The following is a 14865-nucleotide window of genomic DNA, read 5'->3' as shown; positions in this document are numbered from 1 at the left end:
TACTCCTCATCAAGGAAGCTCCTCTTTGGAATGGTTGGAGACCATTATTGAAACAAAACAACTCCCACACCTAAGGTTCAGGAGTAATTGTAGAAGAGGTCAGAAAGATTGTAAGAGTCAGAGGACAGGGAGTTTGCTAGGAGATTGTGACCTCTAGTAATGTCAGAAGTTGTAATCATAAAGTCTCAGCATGATTGTTTAAACATGATGTGAACAGGGCCTACATCCACGGTAAAATGGATGAGGAAAAGCCCAAGAGGCTCATTCCTACACAGAGAACTACAGATAGTTCAGGAATGCTGACTTTACGAGAAATAGTCTTCCAAGGAAGAACACATTAATTGGCTATCCAATATAAATGGTCTGCCCTATAATATATATACAAGTATTTTGCAGGCTCTTAATTTCATTGATTCTTGGTGGTCATGCTGGGGGCATCTCACAACTCAGGAATAACAAACCCTACCTAATCCTTCTGGGATAACCATTGTGTCATTTGTGTTCTTTCAGAACTTTCATGTATTTTGCATTTATATATATTTGCCATTGCAAATAAATATAATTCAATTTTCTGTTTATTTTTCACAGATGTAACAGGTAATAAATCAAGATCCAAAAAGCAATATATAACAAACTCTGATAATGGAAGAGAATTTATGTACGCAAAGATATTTAGAGTTTGAGCAGGGTTATAAGAACTAATAAAAGATAATAAAGGAATCAGATGTCTAGAATAGTGAGTTCTTACCATAAAAGGGCAACGGGGCTAAAAAAAAATAGAGGCTTGAAAAACTACAAGTAAAATGTATGACTACAGAACAGAGTGAACAACTGGGAACTGTTAGCAAGATTGGCACAGCTACTTCTGTGCCTACCACATTGGAGGGACAACCATTAGCCCAATTCCTAGCCCAAGTTTTCCATCACTGGCTTATAAGGAATGAAGCATGTGGGTAGACTAGTGAGTTTCATGTGTTGTAAGCTCATTATCACATTTCATCTGCTATGAAAGTGTCCTGTGCTTGATGAAATATCATTTGAATAACGTGGAAATTTAGAAAATGTTTTTTGATTAACAAATCATAGGGTTGACACCAACCACTCACAGGTTTCTCAGTAAAGGACAAAGAACATAAGGATGTACATTGGCTACTTATGTGAACAAGACTTTATGAATATGGAAGTCATTCAGTACTGCAGTTAAGTCTGATCCCAATTAACCTCATGCTGTACCTCAAGCCAGTGAATGAGAACAATGGAAATGAAAATGTCATGTAGTGAAGAGCAAGGATTAACTCTGCTGTGTCTGTCTGAGTGCACCAAATTTGATGATGCAGGTGCGTGTATGTGCCGGGTGACTGTCATTACATTGGCGATGACCTGCAAATGACTGGGACCTGGAGGAACTGAACTTTGAGATCTATAAAAGTGCAGAATATCTTCAGGGATGGTTTTACTTCCATATCACAGAGTACTTGTAGAAACACATGCAGTATCTTAGTACCTATTTACCAACTCACAAAGTAAACATACATGTTGCTTCAATTCCTCCTTTCAAATATTATACAATTTATTCTTGAGTTTTACTGTAACATAGAAATATACTAAGAAAAAAGTAATAAATATAAAGGAATAGAAATATGATGTATGTGAAAAGAGTAATGCTAATCTGACAGAAAAACCATGTTTACTTAGTTTCTTGCTGGTATTCCAAAATGGTTTTCAACTCTTCTACACAAAACAAGCATCTATTACAGACCCTGTGTGTGTTCTCCTGATTTTAATTTTCTTCCACAGTAGAAAAAATCCAAATGAGTAACATAACTAACTACAGGAGACAGACAAATGGCTCAGTAGAATAAGCTTTTATAAGAAAACTGTCCAGAAATCCCTGCATTGGAGACAATGTATAGTAAACACATATACACATGGGTTCAGTATCTTATTTATATCTTATTGTTTTAACATATATATTTGAATATATTTTAAATTTAAGAAGTCATAATGAGTAAAGAAATAAGAGGGGCCAGAAATAAAAGGAGCGGGGAGAAAGAAGAATGGAAATTTTTGAAACCAATATTCATACATGAAATACTCAAGAAATAAAACAAGTGTAAAAGAAGTAAGAGAGAAATTTTCCTTTTTCTAAAGGCCTTCAGTATCAGTTACGTCGAAGTAAACACTATTCCTTAGGAATGTAAGTTCAAGATTATTATAATCTTTGCTTTGTAAATAAATATGATTCTCTGTTTTCAGTAGAGATTATTAATCCAGACTAATCAGAAGAATATGTAAACATATAGAGAAAGACAAAGATATATACATAATTTGTGTATGTGTAATATATATATGTGTGTGTGTGTGTGTGTGTGTGTGCAAATATTTTTCTGAGGTTGATGGACCATAACCTTCTACATTCATTGAAGAAAGTCCTCAGCTCATCAATTTAAGAAGTTTTCCTATAACTAACTAGCTGTCTGCATACTCTCTTCATTGCTACCTTCATTTCCTGATTTCTGAGTGTGTATATCACAGGATTCAGAAAAGGAGTAACAACTGCATCAAAAATTGCCAGAAATTTGTCCAGGTGTATTGAAGGAGAAGGCCAGGTATAGAAGAATATCAACGGACCAAAGAATAAGACAACCACAGAGATATGAGCTGAAAGAGTGGACAGAGCCTTAGAGGAAGAACTTGACGAGTGTTTTTGTACAGTGATTATGATGACAATATAGGAAATGATCAGTATGATGAAGGAGCCCACAGAGATGAATCCACTGTTGGCTGTGACCATGAATTCCAGTTGGTAAGTGTCTATGCAGGCAAGTTTGATAAATCGAGGAAGGTCACAGTAGAAGCTGTCCAACACATTTGGCCCACAGAAAGGTAAATCTACTACAAAAGCCAGTTGAACCAGAGAGTGAATAAGGCCAACCACCCAGGCAGCCACTAAAAACAAGATGCACACCCTCGGGCTCATAATGGTCAAGTAATGGAGAGGCTTACATATGGCCACATATCTGTCAAAAGCCATGGCTATGAGCAGCACCATCTCCACACCACCAATGACATGAATGAAGAAGATTTGAGTGACACAGCCTCTAAAGGAGATGACTTTGTGTTTTCTGAATAAGTCATAAATCATCTTGGGGGACACAACAGAAGAAACACCCAAGTCGATGAAGGAGAGGTTAGCCAACAGGAAGTACATGGAAGAGTGTAGGTGAGGGTCAGAAGCCACAGCGAACACGATGAGGGAGTTTCCTGTCATGCTTGCTACATAAAACATGGAGGAGAACACAAAGAGCAATAGTTGAATACTCCAAGAATTGGTGAGTCCCAGGAACACAAACTCTGACACCACGGACTGATTCACTCCTTCCATTGACCTTTTTGTCAGTGCTACCTGAGAGAAGAAACAGGAGAAATGATAAATTATAATTGTATTAAGGTAAAATCCTGCATTTATAAATAAACCAGTGCTGGGTATCACTAGTCATCAGGAGATCATGACTTCAAACCATAACAAAATATCACCTCACACTTTCCAAAGATAACAAGAGAAGGTGCTTGGGAAGAGTTGGGGGAGAAAAGGAAATGGAAATGAGGTAATTGTATTTATATTTCAAAAGCTTTAATTTTTTAAAAGAAAACAAATATTGGTTGTTTTAAAAAATTTGATGTGAATATGAATTAGTCTATTTATTTAGGAAGACAAATAATTTGTGGAGGTCCTTCAAAAAGTTAAAAATATAGACTGGGTTTGTAGCCCAATAAAATAAAATTACAGATGAATAAGAACCTATATTAGCTTCTCAACACCGTAAATGATAAAGAGGTGTAGGCCGAGAATAAAACAGTTGAAGAGCAATGGAAAAGACTAAAAACTGGAAATATTAAGCTAGAGAGATACCTTGACTGGTAAGGGCATTCACTGTGTAATTGTGATAACCTGTGTTCAGATCCCAGCATCCAAACAAGAAGCTAATTGTGACTGTGTGTGTCTGTACCTACAGTGTTGTGAAAGCTGGAAATAAATGATCACTTGAGCTTGGGGACTGCCAGACTAGATCCAGGCTCAGCATGAGAGACCGTTTCAAAGGAATCAAGTAGAAAATGAGAAAGAAGGACCCAGAACATTGTCTTCTGACCTCCAATGTACACGAGTCTGTATTATTTTATATGCACATACATGTACACACACACACACACACACATCCAGTATACATTGACCACACTCATATATATAAAATCACAATACAATATAATAGTAATAATAATAATAGTAAATTTAATTTTTAAAATAAATATAGATATATTATATGATATAACAATTCTAATGTGAAGAATATATATCCAGAAAATGTAACATTCACAAATTAGAAGCAATATGTATAAATAAGATGTGTTAAATAATAGACGAGTGGATAACACACACACAAAAAGACACTCTGACACACATGGACTATTCTTTGTTCTCCTTCAAACAAAGAAATCCTATTTTTTTTTTACCACAATAAGACTAGAAGTCAATGGGCTAACTGAATTAAAGAAACATGGAAAGTCTAATGCTGAAATGTATCAGTCGGCATGGACTCTAGGGACACTAAACTCATAGAAGCAGAAAATATAACAACAGATCGTGAGCAAATGGGATGGGATAGAAAGGGGAAAATGGAGATATTTGTAAAAAGGGAAATGCATAATTAGACTTGATGGATAGCTTCTAGAGATTCATGGCACAGTGAGGTGACTGTTACTAACAGTAGCACTTACATGAAAATTGGTAAGTGCAGAACTTCGTCATTCATTTTCTAATCAGTATGGGTGGCAACTAAGCTGGTTAGCTCACAACATGCACATGTATTTTAAGGTTTTTATATATTTTTGTATTTTATATATTCACATATATAAAACATCTCGCTATTCAATATAAATATTACAAAATCTATTTGTTAATTGTGCCTTCATAAAACTAGAGGAAGAAAGGTTTTCTATTATGCTCATATAATATGAATTTGTAGTCATGCAGAGAAGCTGCTGCCAGTCATGCAGTCATGTTGAGCTATTTATAAATTCAATATCCCTCTACTTTCAAACTAGAGTGAGTTCACAGCTATTCCACGTAAGGTGGAAGATTAGTAAATACTAAAAACAAAATTCATCCCCAAGGTCTTTACACTTTCATTTGAAGACTAGTATGTTATCAGTTCAATTACAGAATAAAAAGCTACTCATCATTTTTAACTATCCATATTGATATCTATAGCAAAGACTACAGACTTTATTCTGACATATATTCCCTAACTTCTAACTTCACTGCAAAATAGTTAACATCAAGATCATGAAATGTGTCCCTTTGCCATGTCTTGCTTACAAATTAACATTAAAATACTATATTTTAATTGAGCTAACTGGACAGGAGACTAACTCACCAAACAGAGACTGATACATAATTTTATTCTTTGAAACAAGAAATTTTTCTAGCAATTGACATTGTGACAAGGTAAGCATCCAAACTACATTCATGGAGACAATCAGTTTTTGAAGTACTGGGAATAACAGGAGTCACTGCCCTGAAGTAATTCCAAATGAACTGAATCCTTGGCAAGATAACATAATGTAATAGTAACTATATGTTGCTATCTCTGTAAAATGGGTTGTCACATTATAATTTAGGGTTTTGTTTTATTTAAAGAATTAACATAGATACTAGATAAGATAGGGGTTTGGTTCAAAAACCAAGATTAATGCCATACTTTACTGGTAGTTTAATACCATGCTAATTGTATAAAAATCTGTGAATTGGTTTTACTTATCTACTGAACAAATAAAAACATTGATTTATATTTAACTTCCAGCCTAAAATGAATATCCTAACCATATACTCCATAAGTAAGTATACAAATGTGAGTCTTCAATAAATGTTATCATTTTGTTACTATCACTTGTCAATAATAGGACCCAACACGTCAGATAAACCAATTTAAAAAGTGAATGTTAATTAGCAGTAAGCACCAAAAATACAGATTGAAAACATAGTAGCACACTTATTTAACAATATTTTAATGTTCGTCTTTATAGTCTGGCAAATAAATGAATGTATTCTTAGTTCACTTGCTCTCAAAGAACAGTTGGTCTGTATTTACTACTCATCAAAAATATAATTCATTAAACCCTCCTCCATTAGACACCAGCCTATGAGGTTTAGTCTTACATCTTTTTACCTGTCTTCTCGTCCCAAACCTTAAAATCAGAAAAACTGTAAAAATAAAGAAGCAAATATTTGCTAAAAGATGTTCTTTTTTATTCCTTTTACTGAGATATACATATTCTTCACTCCCCTTCCTTCCTCTTCTCTCCTTTTCTACCCTCTCTGTGACTTCCATGCTCCCAATTTACTCAGGAGATCTTGTCTTTTTCTCCTAAGTAAAGCCTCGTAAAGCTCTCGTAGGATTTTCTTTGTTGACTAGCATCTATGACATTGTGAACTGTAGGCTGATTTTTTCTTTATGTTTAAAAGTCACTATGAGTGAGTGTATTATACTTGTCTTTCTGAGTCTGGGTTACCTAATTCATTATGGTTTTTCTAGATCCATCCATTTGCCTGAAAATTTCAAAATGTCATTATATTTTACTGTAGAATGCAAAAGATGTTATTTGCCGATTAAAAACTCTATATGTAGCTGTATAGTTTATTGAGATAGTGTAGGCAGAGTTCTGAAACAACAGAGAAAACTGAAGAAAAATGATATTATTAAAACTGAATAGAGAATGCTGGATAAATAAATGATAATAAACAGAAAGTCAAAAACTACAATGATTACACTTGTCTAAATAGCTTTTGCAATGGCTTTGTATTAATGATTCTTTTTCACATTCTACTGAATCTGTTTGGCAAAATTTTTAAACTCCATACAATCTTTCTTTACAAAACTAATACTTATTATAAAAATGTTAAACATCATAACTCATTGTTTTGTGCTCAATAAAATTTCTTTGTATGTATTATCTGTGACTTATTCCTTTCTCTAGCTATTGTAAATAGAATAGCAAAAACATGAATATAAAAATATCTTTGCAGTAGAATATTTCCTGTGGTCATTCAAATTAGAATATATCCCATATGCTCAAATGTTTGAATATTTGGTCCCCAGTTGGTGGCACTGTTTGGGTAGGTTTAGGACCTACACAGTACCTGGTAGAAGTAGGTGACTGTGATGGGCTCTGAGGGTTCAAAGCCTCGCAGCACTCCCAGTGCGGTCTGTTTTGTGTTTATAACAAGTATATAAGTTCTTAGTTCCTGTCACCATGCTCCTGCTCTGAAATCATAGATGCTTAGGTCTATGTAACTATAAATCTAAATAATCTCTTCCTTCTTGGAGTTGCTTTGGTCATGGTGTTTTATCTCATATAAATGGAAAATTAAGTAAGACAGGGTCCTTTATTATGTGGTCATGGTTGGTATAGCTGGTAATATGATAGTTCTATTTTAAATTTTTCTTCTCTTAATTTTTTGAATATTTTCATACAAGGAAGTCAGGACTGTGAGGGGTGCCCCCACCCACTGAGACAGTGGGGCTAATCTATTGGGAGCACACCAAGGCCAGCTGGACTGGGACTGAAAAAGCATGGGATAAAACCAGAATCTCTGAACATGGCGGACAATGAGGGCTGATGAGAAGCCAAGGACAATGGCACTGGGTTTTGATCCTACTTCATGTACTGGCTTTGTGGGAGCCTAGCCAGTTTGGATGTTCACCTTCCTAGACCAGGATGGAGGGGGGAAGACCTTGGACTTTCCACAGGGCAGGGACCCCTGACTGCTCTTTGGACTGGAGAGGGGGGAAAGAGGAATAGGGGGAGGGGAAGAGAAGTGGGAGGAAGGGGAGGGAAATGGGAGGCTGGGAGGAGGCGGAAATTTTTTTTCAATAAAAAAGAAAAAGAAAAAAGAAAAAAAAATCATACAATGTATTTTGATTATATTTCTTCCCCTAAATTCAACTCCTCCCCACAATACATCCCTACTCTTCCAAATTCATATTCTCTCTCTGAAAAAAAACCATATTACCCTCTCTGAAAAAAACCAAACAAAAAAAAATAAAAGCTTTAAGAAACACCAAAACAAACAAAAACAAAATCATAGAGTCTGTTTTGTGTTGATCAAATATTTCTTGAGCATATAGCTTTCTCTGGGGTCATATACCCAGTGTCACTCCACTGAAAGAAACTGACTTTCACTTTGCCAACATCATTCAATTGTAAATAGCTTCTTGGAGTAGAAACTTATGCCTATTTCCCTTTCCTCATGATAGGGTATTTTCTGTTTTGGACTTGCTGGATATTGTGCATGCAATTATAGTCTCTGACAGTTCATTTGCCCAAAATCCATGTTGTTTCCTTAAAGTTTAAGATCCACCACCTTTGGCTCTTATGATCTTTCTATCTAGTCTTCCATATAGATCTCTGAACCTTGAGGGAGGAGCAGTAATACAGTCATCACATTTAAAGATAAGTGGTCTGAAGTCTCTCATCCTATTCCTGGTGACAAGCTGTGGGCCTCTGTGTTAACTACCCTCTACTGCAAGAATTTTCATTGATGAGAACTGAGTGATTGCCTAATCTATGGGTATAGTAATGTTTTTAGAGTCATTTTGTTAGCAGAATAATTGTAGTATATTTTATATAGTGTCTCTGGCCTATGTAGTCTCATGTTCTTGACATAATTAGCAGTCTCATATATGGCGTTCATATCATTGTATATGTCTTGAATCCAATCAAACAACGGTTTTTTAGTTCCATGGCATTTGTGTCACTATTGCACGAATGCATATATCATGCAGATATGTCTCTATTGTAACTTACAGGGTTTGTGGCTGGGTGAAATTTATTAATACTTTTCTCCTCCAGTAATGTTCATAGTACCGTTCCGTGCTATGAATATTAGTCAGTATTTTTTAGATGCCTCCACACTGATTTCCATAGTGGCTCCACCTATCACCTCAACAGTAATGATTAAGGATTTCACTTTTCTAACCAACAATTCTTTGTTTTCTTTTTTATTAATATTTATTGAGCTGTACATTTTTCTTTCCTCCCCTCCCTCCCTTTTCCCTCCCTGCTTCAATCCTCCCCCAAGGTCTCCAGCTCCCAATTTACTCAGGAGATCTTGTCTGTTTCTGTTTTCTACTTCCCATGTAGATTAGATATGTGTAAGTCTCTCTTAGTCTAGGTCATCATTGTGGTTTGTAGGCTTTCTTTGTTTTATGTTTTAAAACCACCTATGAATGAGTACATATGATAATGGTCTTTCTGTGACTGGGTGACCTCACTCAAAATAGTGTTTTCTAGCTCCATCCATTTTTATGCCAAATTCAAGGTCATTATTTTTCTCTGCTGTGTAGTACTTCATTGTGTAAATGTACCACATTTTCCTTATCCATTCTTCAGCCCAGGGGCATTTTGGTTTTTTCCAAGTTCTGGCTATGGCAAACAAAGCTGCTATGAACATAGCTGAGCACATGTCCTTTTGGCATGATTGAGCATCCTTTGGATAGATACTCAAAAGTGGTATTACTGGGTCTTGAGGAAGGTTATTTCCTCATTTTCTGACAAATCACCACACTGACATACAAAGGGGTTGTACCAGCTTTCATTCCCACCAGCAATGCAGAAGGAGGTTGTGGGGGAAAGGGAACACTTCTGCACTGCTGGTGGGAACAATTTTTTTATTATTTTGTTTTATTACTTTAAAAAATACCAATCCAAATTCCCACTCCCCCCTCCTCCCACTCTCTCCACTCACCATACTACCCCACTTCCTCTAATCCAAAGAGAGGGCAATGCACCCCACAATGGGGAAACTTCAAGGCCCTCCCTACTACATCTAGGTTGAGCGAGGTATACATCCAAAGAGAATAGGATCCCATAATGCCAGTACATTCAGTAGAGACAAATCCCAGTGTCACTATCAGTGGCCCCAGTCTTCCCCAACTTTCAACCACATTCAGAGGGACTAGTTTTTTCCCATGCCCGTTCACTCCTAGTCCAATTGGAGTTGGTGAGCTCCCTTTAGCTCAGACAAACTGTCTCAGTGGATGAACCCCTCATGGTCTTGACTTCCTTGTTTATATTCTCACCCTTTCCACTCTTCAACTGGATCTCAGGAGCTCAGTGAGTGCTCCAATGTTGGTCTTTCCTTTGTTTCCATCTGTTGTTGGACGAAGTTTCTATGGTGATATTTAAAATAATCATCAGTCAGACTACAGGGCAAGGCCAGTTCAGACACCCTCTCCACTATTGCTTAGGGTCTTAGCTGGGGTCAACCTTGTGGATTCATGTGCATTTTTCTAGATCCAGGTTTATCGCTAACGCCATAAGGGCTTCCTCAATAGAGATATCTTTTTCCTTGCTCTCATATCTGTCCTTCCTCCATCTTGACTATCCTATTACCTCAAGTTCTCCTCAACCCTCCCCATTCTCCCCTCCTTCTACCCTCTGCCCCATGCTCCCAAATTATGTCAGATGATCTAGTCTCTTTCCAATTTCCAGGTGGATGTGTGTGTGTGTGTGTGTGTGTGTGTGTGTGTGTGTTTCTTTGGGTTCACGTTATTACATAGTTTCTCTAGAATCAGGAACTATAGGCTCAATATCCCTTGTTTATGGCTAGTAGCCACTTATGAGTGAGTACATACCTTACTCATTTTGGGGGGTCTAGGTTACCTCACACAGAAGAGTGTTTTCTAATTCCATCCATTTGCATGCAAAATTCAAGATGTCATTGTTTTTTACTGCTGAGTAGTACCCTAATGTGTATAGGTGCCACACATTCTTTATCCATTTTTCAGTTGAGGGATATCTAGATTGTTTCCAGGTTCTGGCTATTACAAATTATGCTGCTATGAACATAGTTGGACAAATGATTTGTAGTGTGATTGAGCATCTCTTGGGCATATTCCCAAGAGTGGTATTGCTGGATCCTGAGGTAGGTTGATTTTCAGCTTTCTGAGATACCGGCACACTGATTTCCAAAGTGGTTGCACAAATTTGCATTCCCACCAGCAATGGATGAGTGCTCCCCTTGCTCCACATCCTCTACAGCATAAGCTATCATTAGTGGTTTTGATTTTAGCCATTCTGACAGATGTAAGATGGTATCTCAGAGTTGCTTTGATTTGCATTTCCCTGATAGCTAAGAAAGTTGAACATATCTTTAAGTATCTTCTGGCTATTTGAAATTCTGTTGAGAATTCTCTGTTTAGTTCAATACACCATTTTTAATTGGGTTATTTAGAATTTTAATGCCTAATTTCTTGAGTTCTTTATATATTTTGGAGACCAGTCCTTTGTCTGATGTGGGGTTGGTGAATATTTTTCCCATTTAGTAGGCTGCCTTTTTGTCTGATTGCCTGTGTCCTTTGCTTTACAAAGGCTTCTCAGTTTCAGGAGGTCCCATTTATTTATTGTTGTTCTTATTATCTGTGCTACTGCGGTTATATTTAGGAAGTGTGATCTCCTGTGCCCATGCAATGAAGGCTACTTCCCACTTTCTCCTCTATCAGGTTCAGTGTGATCATATTTAAATTGAGGTCCTTAATCCATTTGGACTTAAGTTTTGTACATGGCGATAGATATTTTCATTCTTCTACAGGTTGACATCCAGTTATGCCAGAACCTTTTGTTAAAAATGCTTTCTTTTTCCATAGTATAATTTTAGCATCTTTGTCATAAATCAGGTGTTCATATGTGTGTGGATTAATATCCAGGACTTCAATTCAATTCCATTGGTCAATGTCTCTGTTTTTATGCCAATACCAAGCTGTTTTTAATACTGTGGCTCTGTATTTCAATACTTCAAGCTCTGATTTTTCCCTCTCTGATTCTTTATCCTTTGTGTACAGGGGGGCTACTGATTTATTTAAGCTGATCATGTATCCTGCCACATCAGTGAAGGTATTTATCAGCTGTAGGAGTTCTCTGGTCGAGTTTTTGAAGTCACTTATGTACACTATCATATCATCTGCAAATAACAAAAGTTTGACTTCTTCCTCTCCAATTTGAATCCCCTTGATCTCCTTCTGTGGTTTTATTGCTATGGGAAATTTCAAGAACTATGTTGAAGAGATATGGAGAGAGTGGACAGCCTTGTCTTATTCCTGATTTTAGTGGAATGGCTTTGAGTTTCTCTCTATTTAATTTTATGTTAGCTGTCAGCTTGCTGTATATTGCTGTTATTATATTTAGATATGATCCTTGTATCCCTAATCTCTCCAAGACCTTTATTATGAAGGGGTGTTGAATTTTGTCAAATGCTTTTTCAGCATCTAAAGAAATGATCATGTCTTTTTTCTTTTAGTTTATCTATATGACGGATTACATTGATAGATTTTCATATGTTGAACCAGCCCTGCATCTCTGGAATAAAGCCTACTTGATCATGACAGAAGATTTTTATTGATGTGTTATTGGATTTGGTTTGCCAATATTTTATTGAGAATTTTTGCATTGATGTTCATGAGTGAGACTGATTTTTAAGTCTCTTTCTTGGTTGAGTCTTTGTGCAGGTTTTGTATCAGAGTAACTGTAGCCTCATAAAAAGAGTTTGATAATGACCCTTCTGTTTCTATTATGTGGAACACTTTGAGGAGTATAGGTATTAGCTCTTCTTGAAAGTTCTGGTAGAATCTAGCACTAAAACCATCTGGCTCTGGCTTTTTTTGGTTGGGAGGTTTTTGATAACAGCTTCTATCTCCTTCTGGTTTATAAGACTATTTATATTGCTCACCTGTTCTTCTGTTCTTGATTTAATTTTGGTATATGGTATCTATCTTAATAATTGTCCATTTCTTTTACATTTTCCAATTTTGTGGAGTAAAGGTGGTTTTTTTTTTTTTTTTTTTGAGACAGGGTTTCTCCATAGCTTTTGGTTCCTGTCCTGGAACTAGCTCTTGTAGACCAGGCTGGCCTCGAACTCAGAGATCCGCCTGCCTCTGCCTCCTGAGTGCTGGGATTAAAGGCGTGTGCCACCACCGCCCGGCTGGCTGGTGTAGTAAGAGCTAATGGTTCTTCGGATTTCCTCAGTGTCTGTTGTTATGTTCCCCTTTTCATTTCTGATTTTGTTAATTTGGATGTTCTCTATCTCTGCCTTTTGATTAGTTTGGATAAGGGTTTGTCAATTTTATTGATTTTCTCAAAGAACCAGCTCTTTGTTCCATTGATTCTTTGTATGGTTTTCTATGTTTCTATTTTGTTGATTTCAGCCCTCACTTTGATTATTTCCTGTCTTCTATGCCTCCTAGGTGAGTCTGATTCTTTTTTTCTAGAGCTTTCAGGTGTGCTGTTAGGTTGCTAATGTGAACTTGCTCCATTTTCTTTATATGGGCACTTAATGCTATGAACTTTCCTCTTAGCACTGTTTTCATAGTGTTCCATAGGTTTGGATATGTTATGCTGTCATTTTAATTGAATTCAAGGAAGAATACAATTTCTATATTTCTTCCTTGACCCAAGGGTGGTTCAGTAGTTGATTGTTCAATTTCCATGAGTTTGTAGGTTTTCTGGAAGTAGTACTGTTGTTGAATTTTAACTTTACTCCATGGTGATTCAATAAGACAAAGTGGGTTACTCCAATTTTTTTTATCTGTGATTTTGCTTTGTTACCATATTTGATCAATTTTAGAGAAGGTTCCATGAGGTGCTGAGAAGAAGGTATATTCTTTCCTGTTTGGGTGGAATGTTCTACAGATGTCAGTTATGTCCATTTAATTCATTACATCTGTTAGTTCTCTTATTTCTCTGTTAAGTTTCTGTCTGGTTGACCTGTCCATTGGTGGGAGAGGAGTGTTGAAATCTGCTACTATTAATGTGTGGGATTTTATGTGTGATTTAAGTTTTAGTAATGTTTCTTTTACATGTATGGGTGCTCTTGTATTAGGGGCATAGATATTCAGGATTGAGACTCCATATTGATGAATTGTTCCTGTTATGAGTATAAAGTGTCCTTGTCCATCTCTTCTGATTGATTTTAGTTTGAAATCACTTTTGTTAGATATTAGGATACCACACCCACTTGTTTCTTAGGTCCATTTGATTAGAAAACCTTTTCCCAACCTTTTACTCTGAGGTTGTGTCTACCTTGGAGGTTGAGGTATGTTTTTTGTAAACAACAGAATGCTGGATGATTTTTTGTATCCATTCTCTTAGCCGGTGTCTTTTTATATGTGAATTGATTCCATTAATATTAAGCTATATTAATGATGAATGATTGTTAATTTTGGTTATCTTTTGGTAGTAGTGTTTTGATATTTCCCTTCTTTGGGTGATGCTGATGGGTGGTTATCAGATGTCTGTGATTTTGTGGGTGCAGTTAGCTTCCTTGGGTTATGGTTTTCCTTCCAGTATTTTCTAGTAAAATTTTGGTCATCTGGCTCCTTGATGATAAAGATTCTGACTGGAGCGAGATGGAATCCCATTAGTTCTAATTTGTAGTTCCCTAGTGGCTAAAGATGTTGAGAATTTTAAACATTTTTCTTCCTTTATTTATTTTTTTCTCATGCAACAAATCCCAATTGCAGCCTGCCCTCCTCCAAAGCATTAATCTTATTAATCTCTTTAAATAAAAAAATCAGGAGTCAGTTATCAGGTTAGAATATGAAAGACCAGAGAAACAGGGAGCAGCCACCAGTCGCTTTATAACTATACCATTACTCCATCCAGAAAGAGATCCTCTCCCCCTGGACTTACTACTACCTGTCTCCTCTCTGTCCATAGTCCTCCAAACCCCCATGGTTAATTTATATGAATAAATAGACCAAATTTGCAAGGAAATATTTTTCTCAGATATTAACAATGAACATTTGTACTCAG

General features: G+C 36.4%; 1 protein-coding gene across 1 annotated transcript; it reads right to left on the bottom strand.

Annotated features, from left to right (window-relative positions):
• Nucleotides 1–2446: 2446 nt before the first annotated feature.
• On the bottom strand, nt 2447–3385 carry LOC121465698 (olfactory receptor 4F3/4F16/4F29-like). Its single transcript, XM_041679038.1, has one exon. The coding sequence runs from the start codon at nt 3383–3385 to the stop codon at nt 2447–2449; it is 939 nt and encodes a 312-aa protein (XP_041534972.1).
• Between the last annotated feature and the right edge of the window lie 11480 nt (nt 3386–14865).

The sequence above is a fragment of the Microtus oregoni genome, unplaced genomic scaffold (assembly GCF_018167655.1).
Source record: "Microtus oregoni isolate MIOR12 unplaced genomic scaffold, Mior012 000031F_ref0000149, whole genome shotgun sequence".
In the NCBI taxonomy this organism is placed as follows: domain Eukaryota; kingdom Metazoa; phylum Chordata; class Mammalia; order Rodentia; family Cricetidae; genus Microtus; species Microtus oregoni.
This window is presented reverse-complemented; position numbering and strand designations above follow the sequence as displayed.

What these genes read in the sequence shown, in the direction of transcription:
- LOC121465698 (XM_041679038.1), bottom strand. Translation starts at nt 3,385, where the DNA reads ATGGAAGGAGTGAATCAGTCCGTGGTGTCAGAGTTTGTGTTCCTGGGA.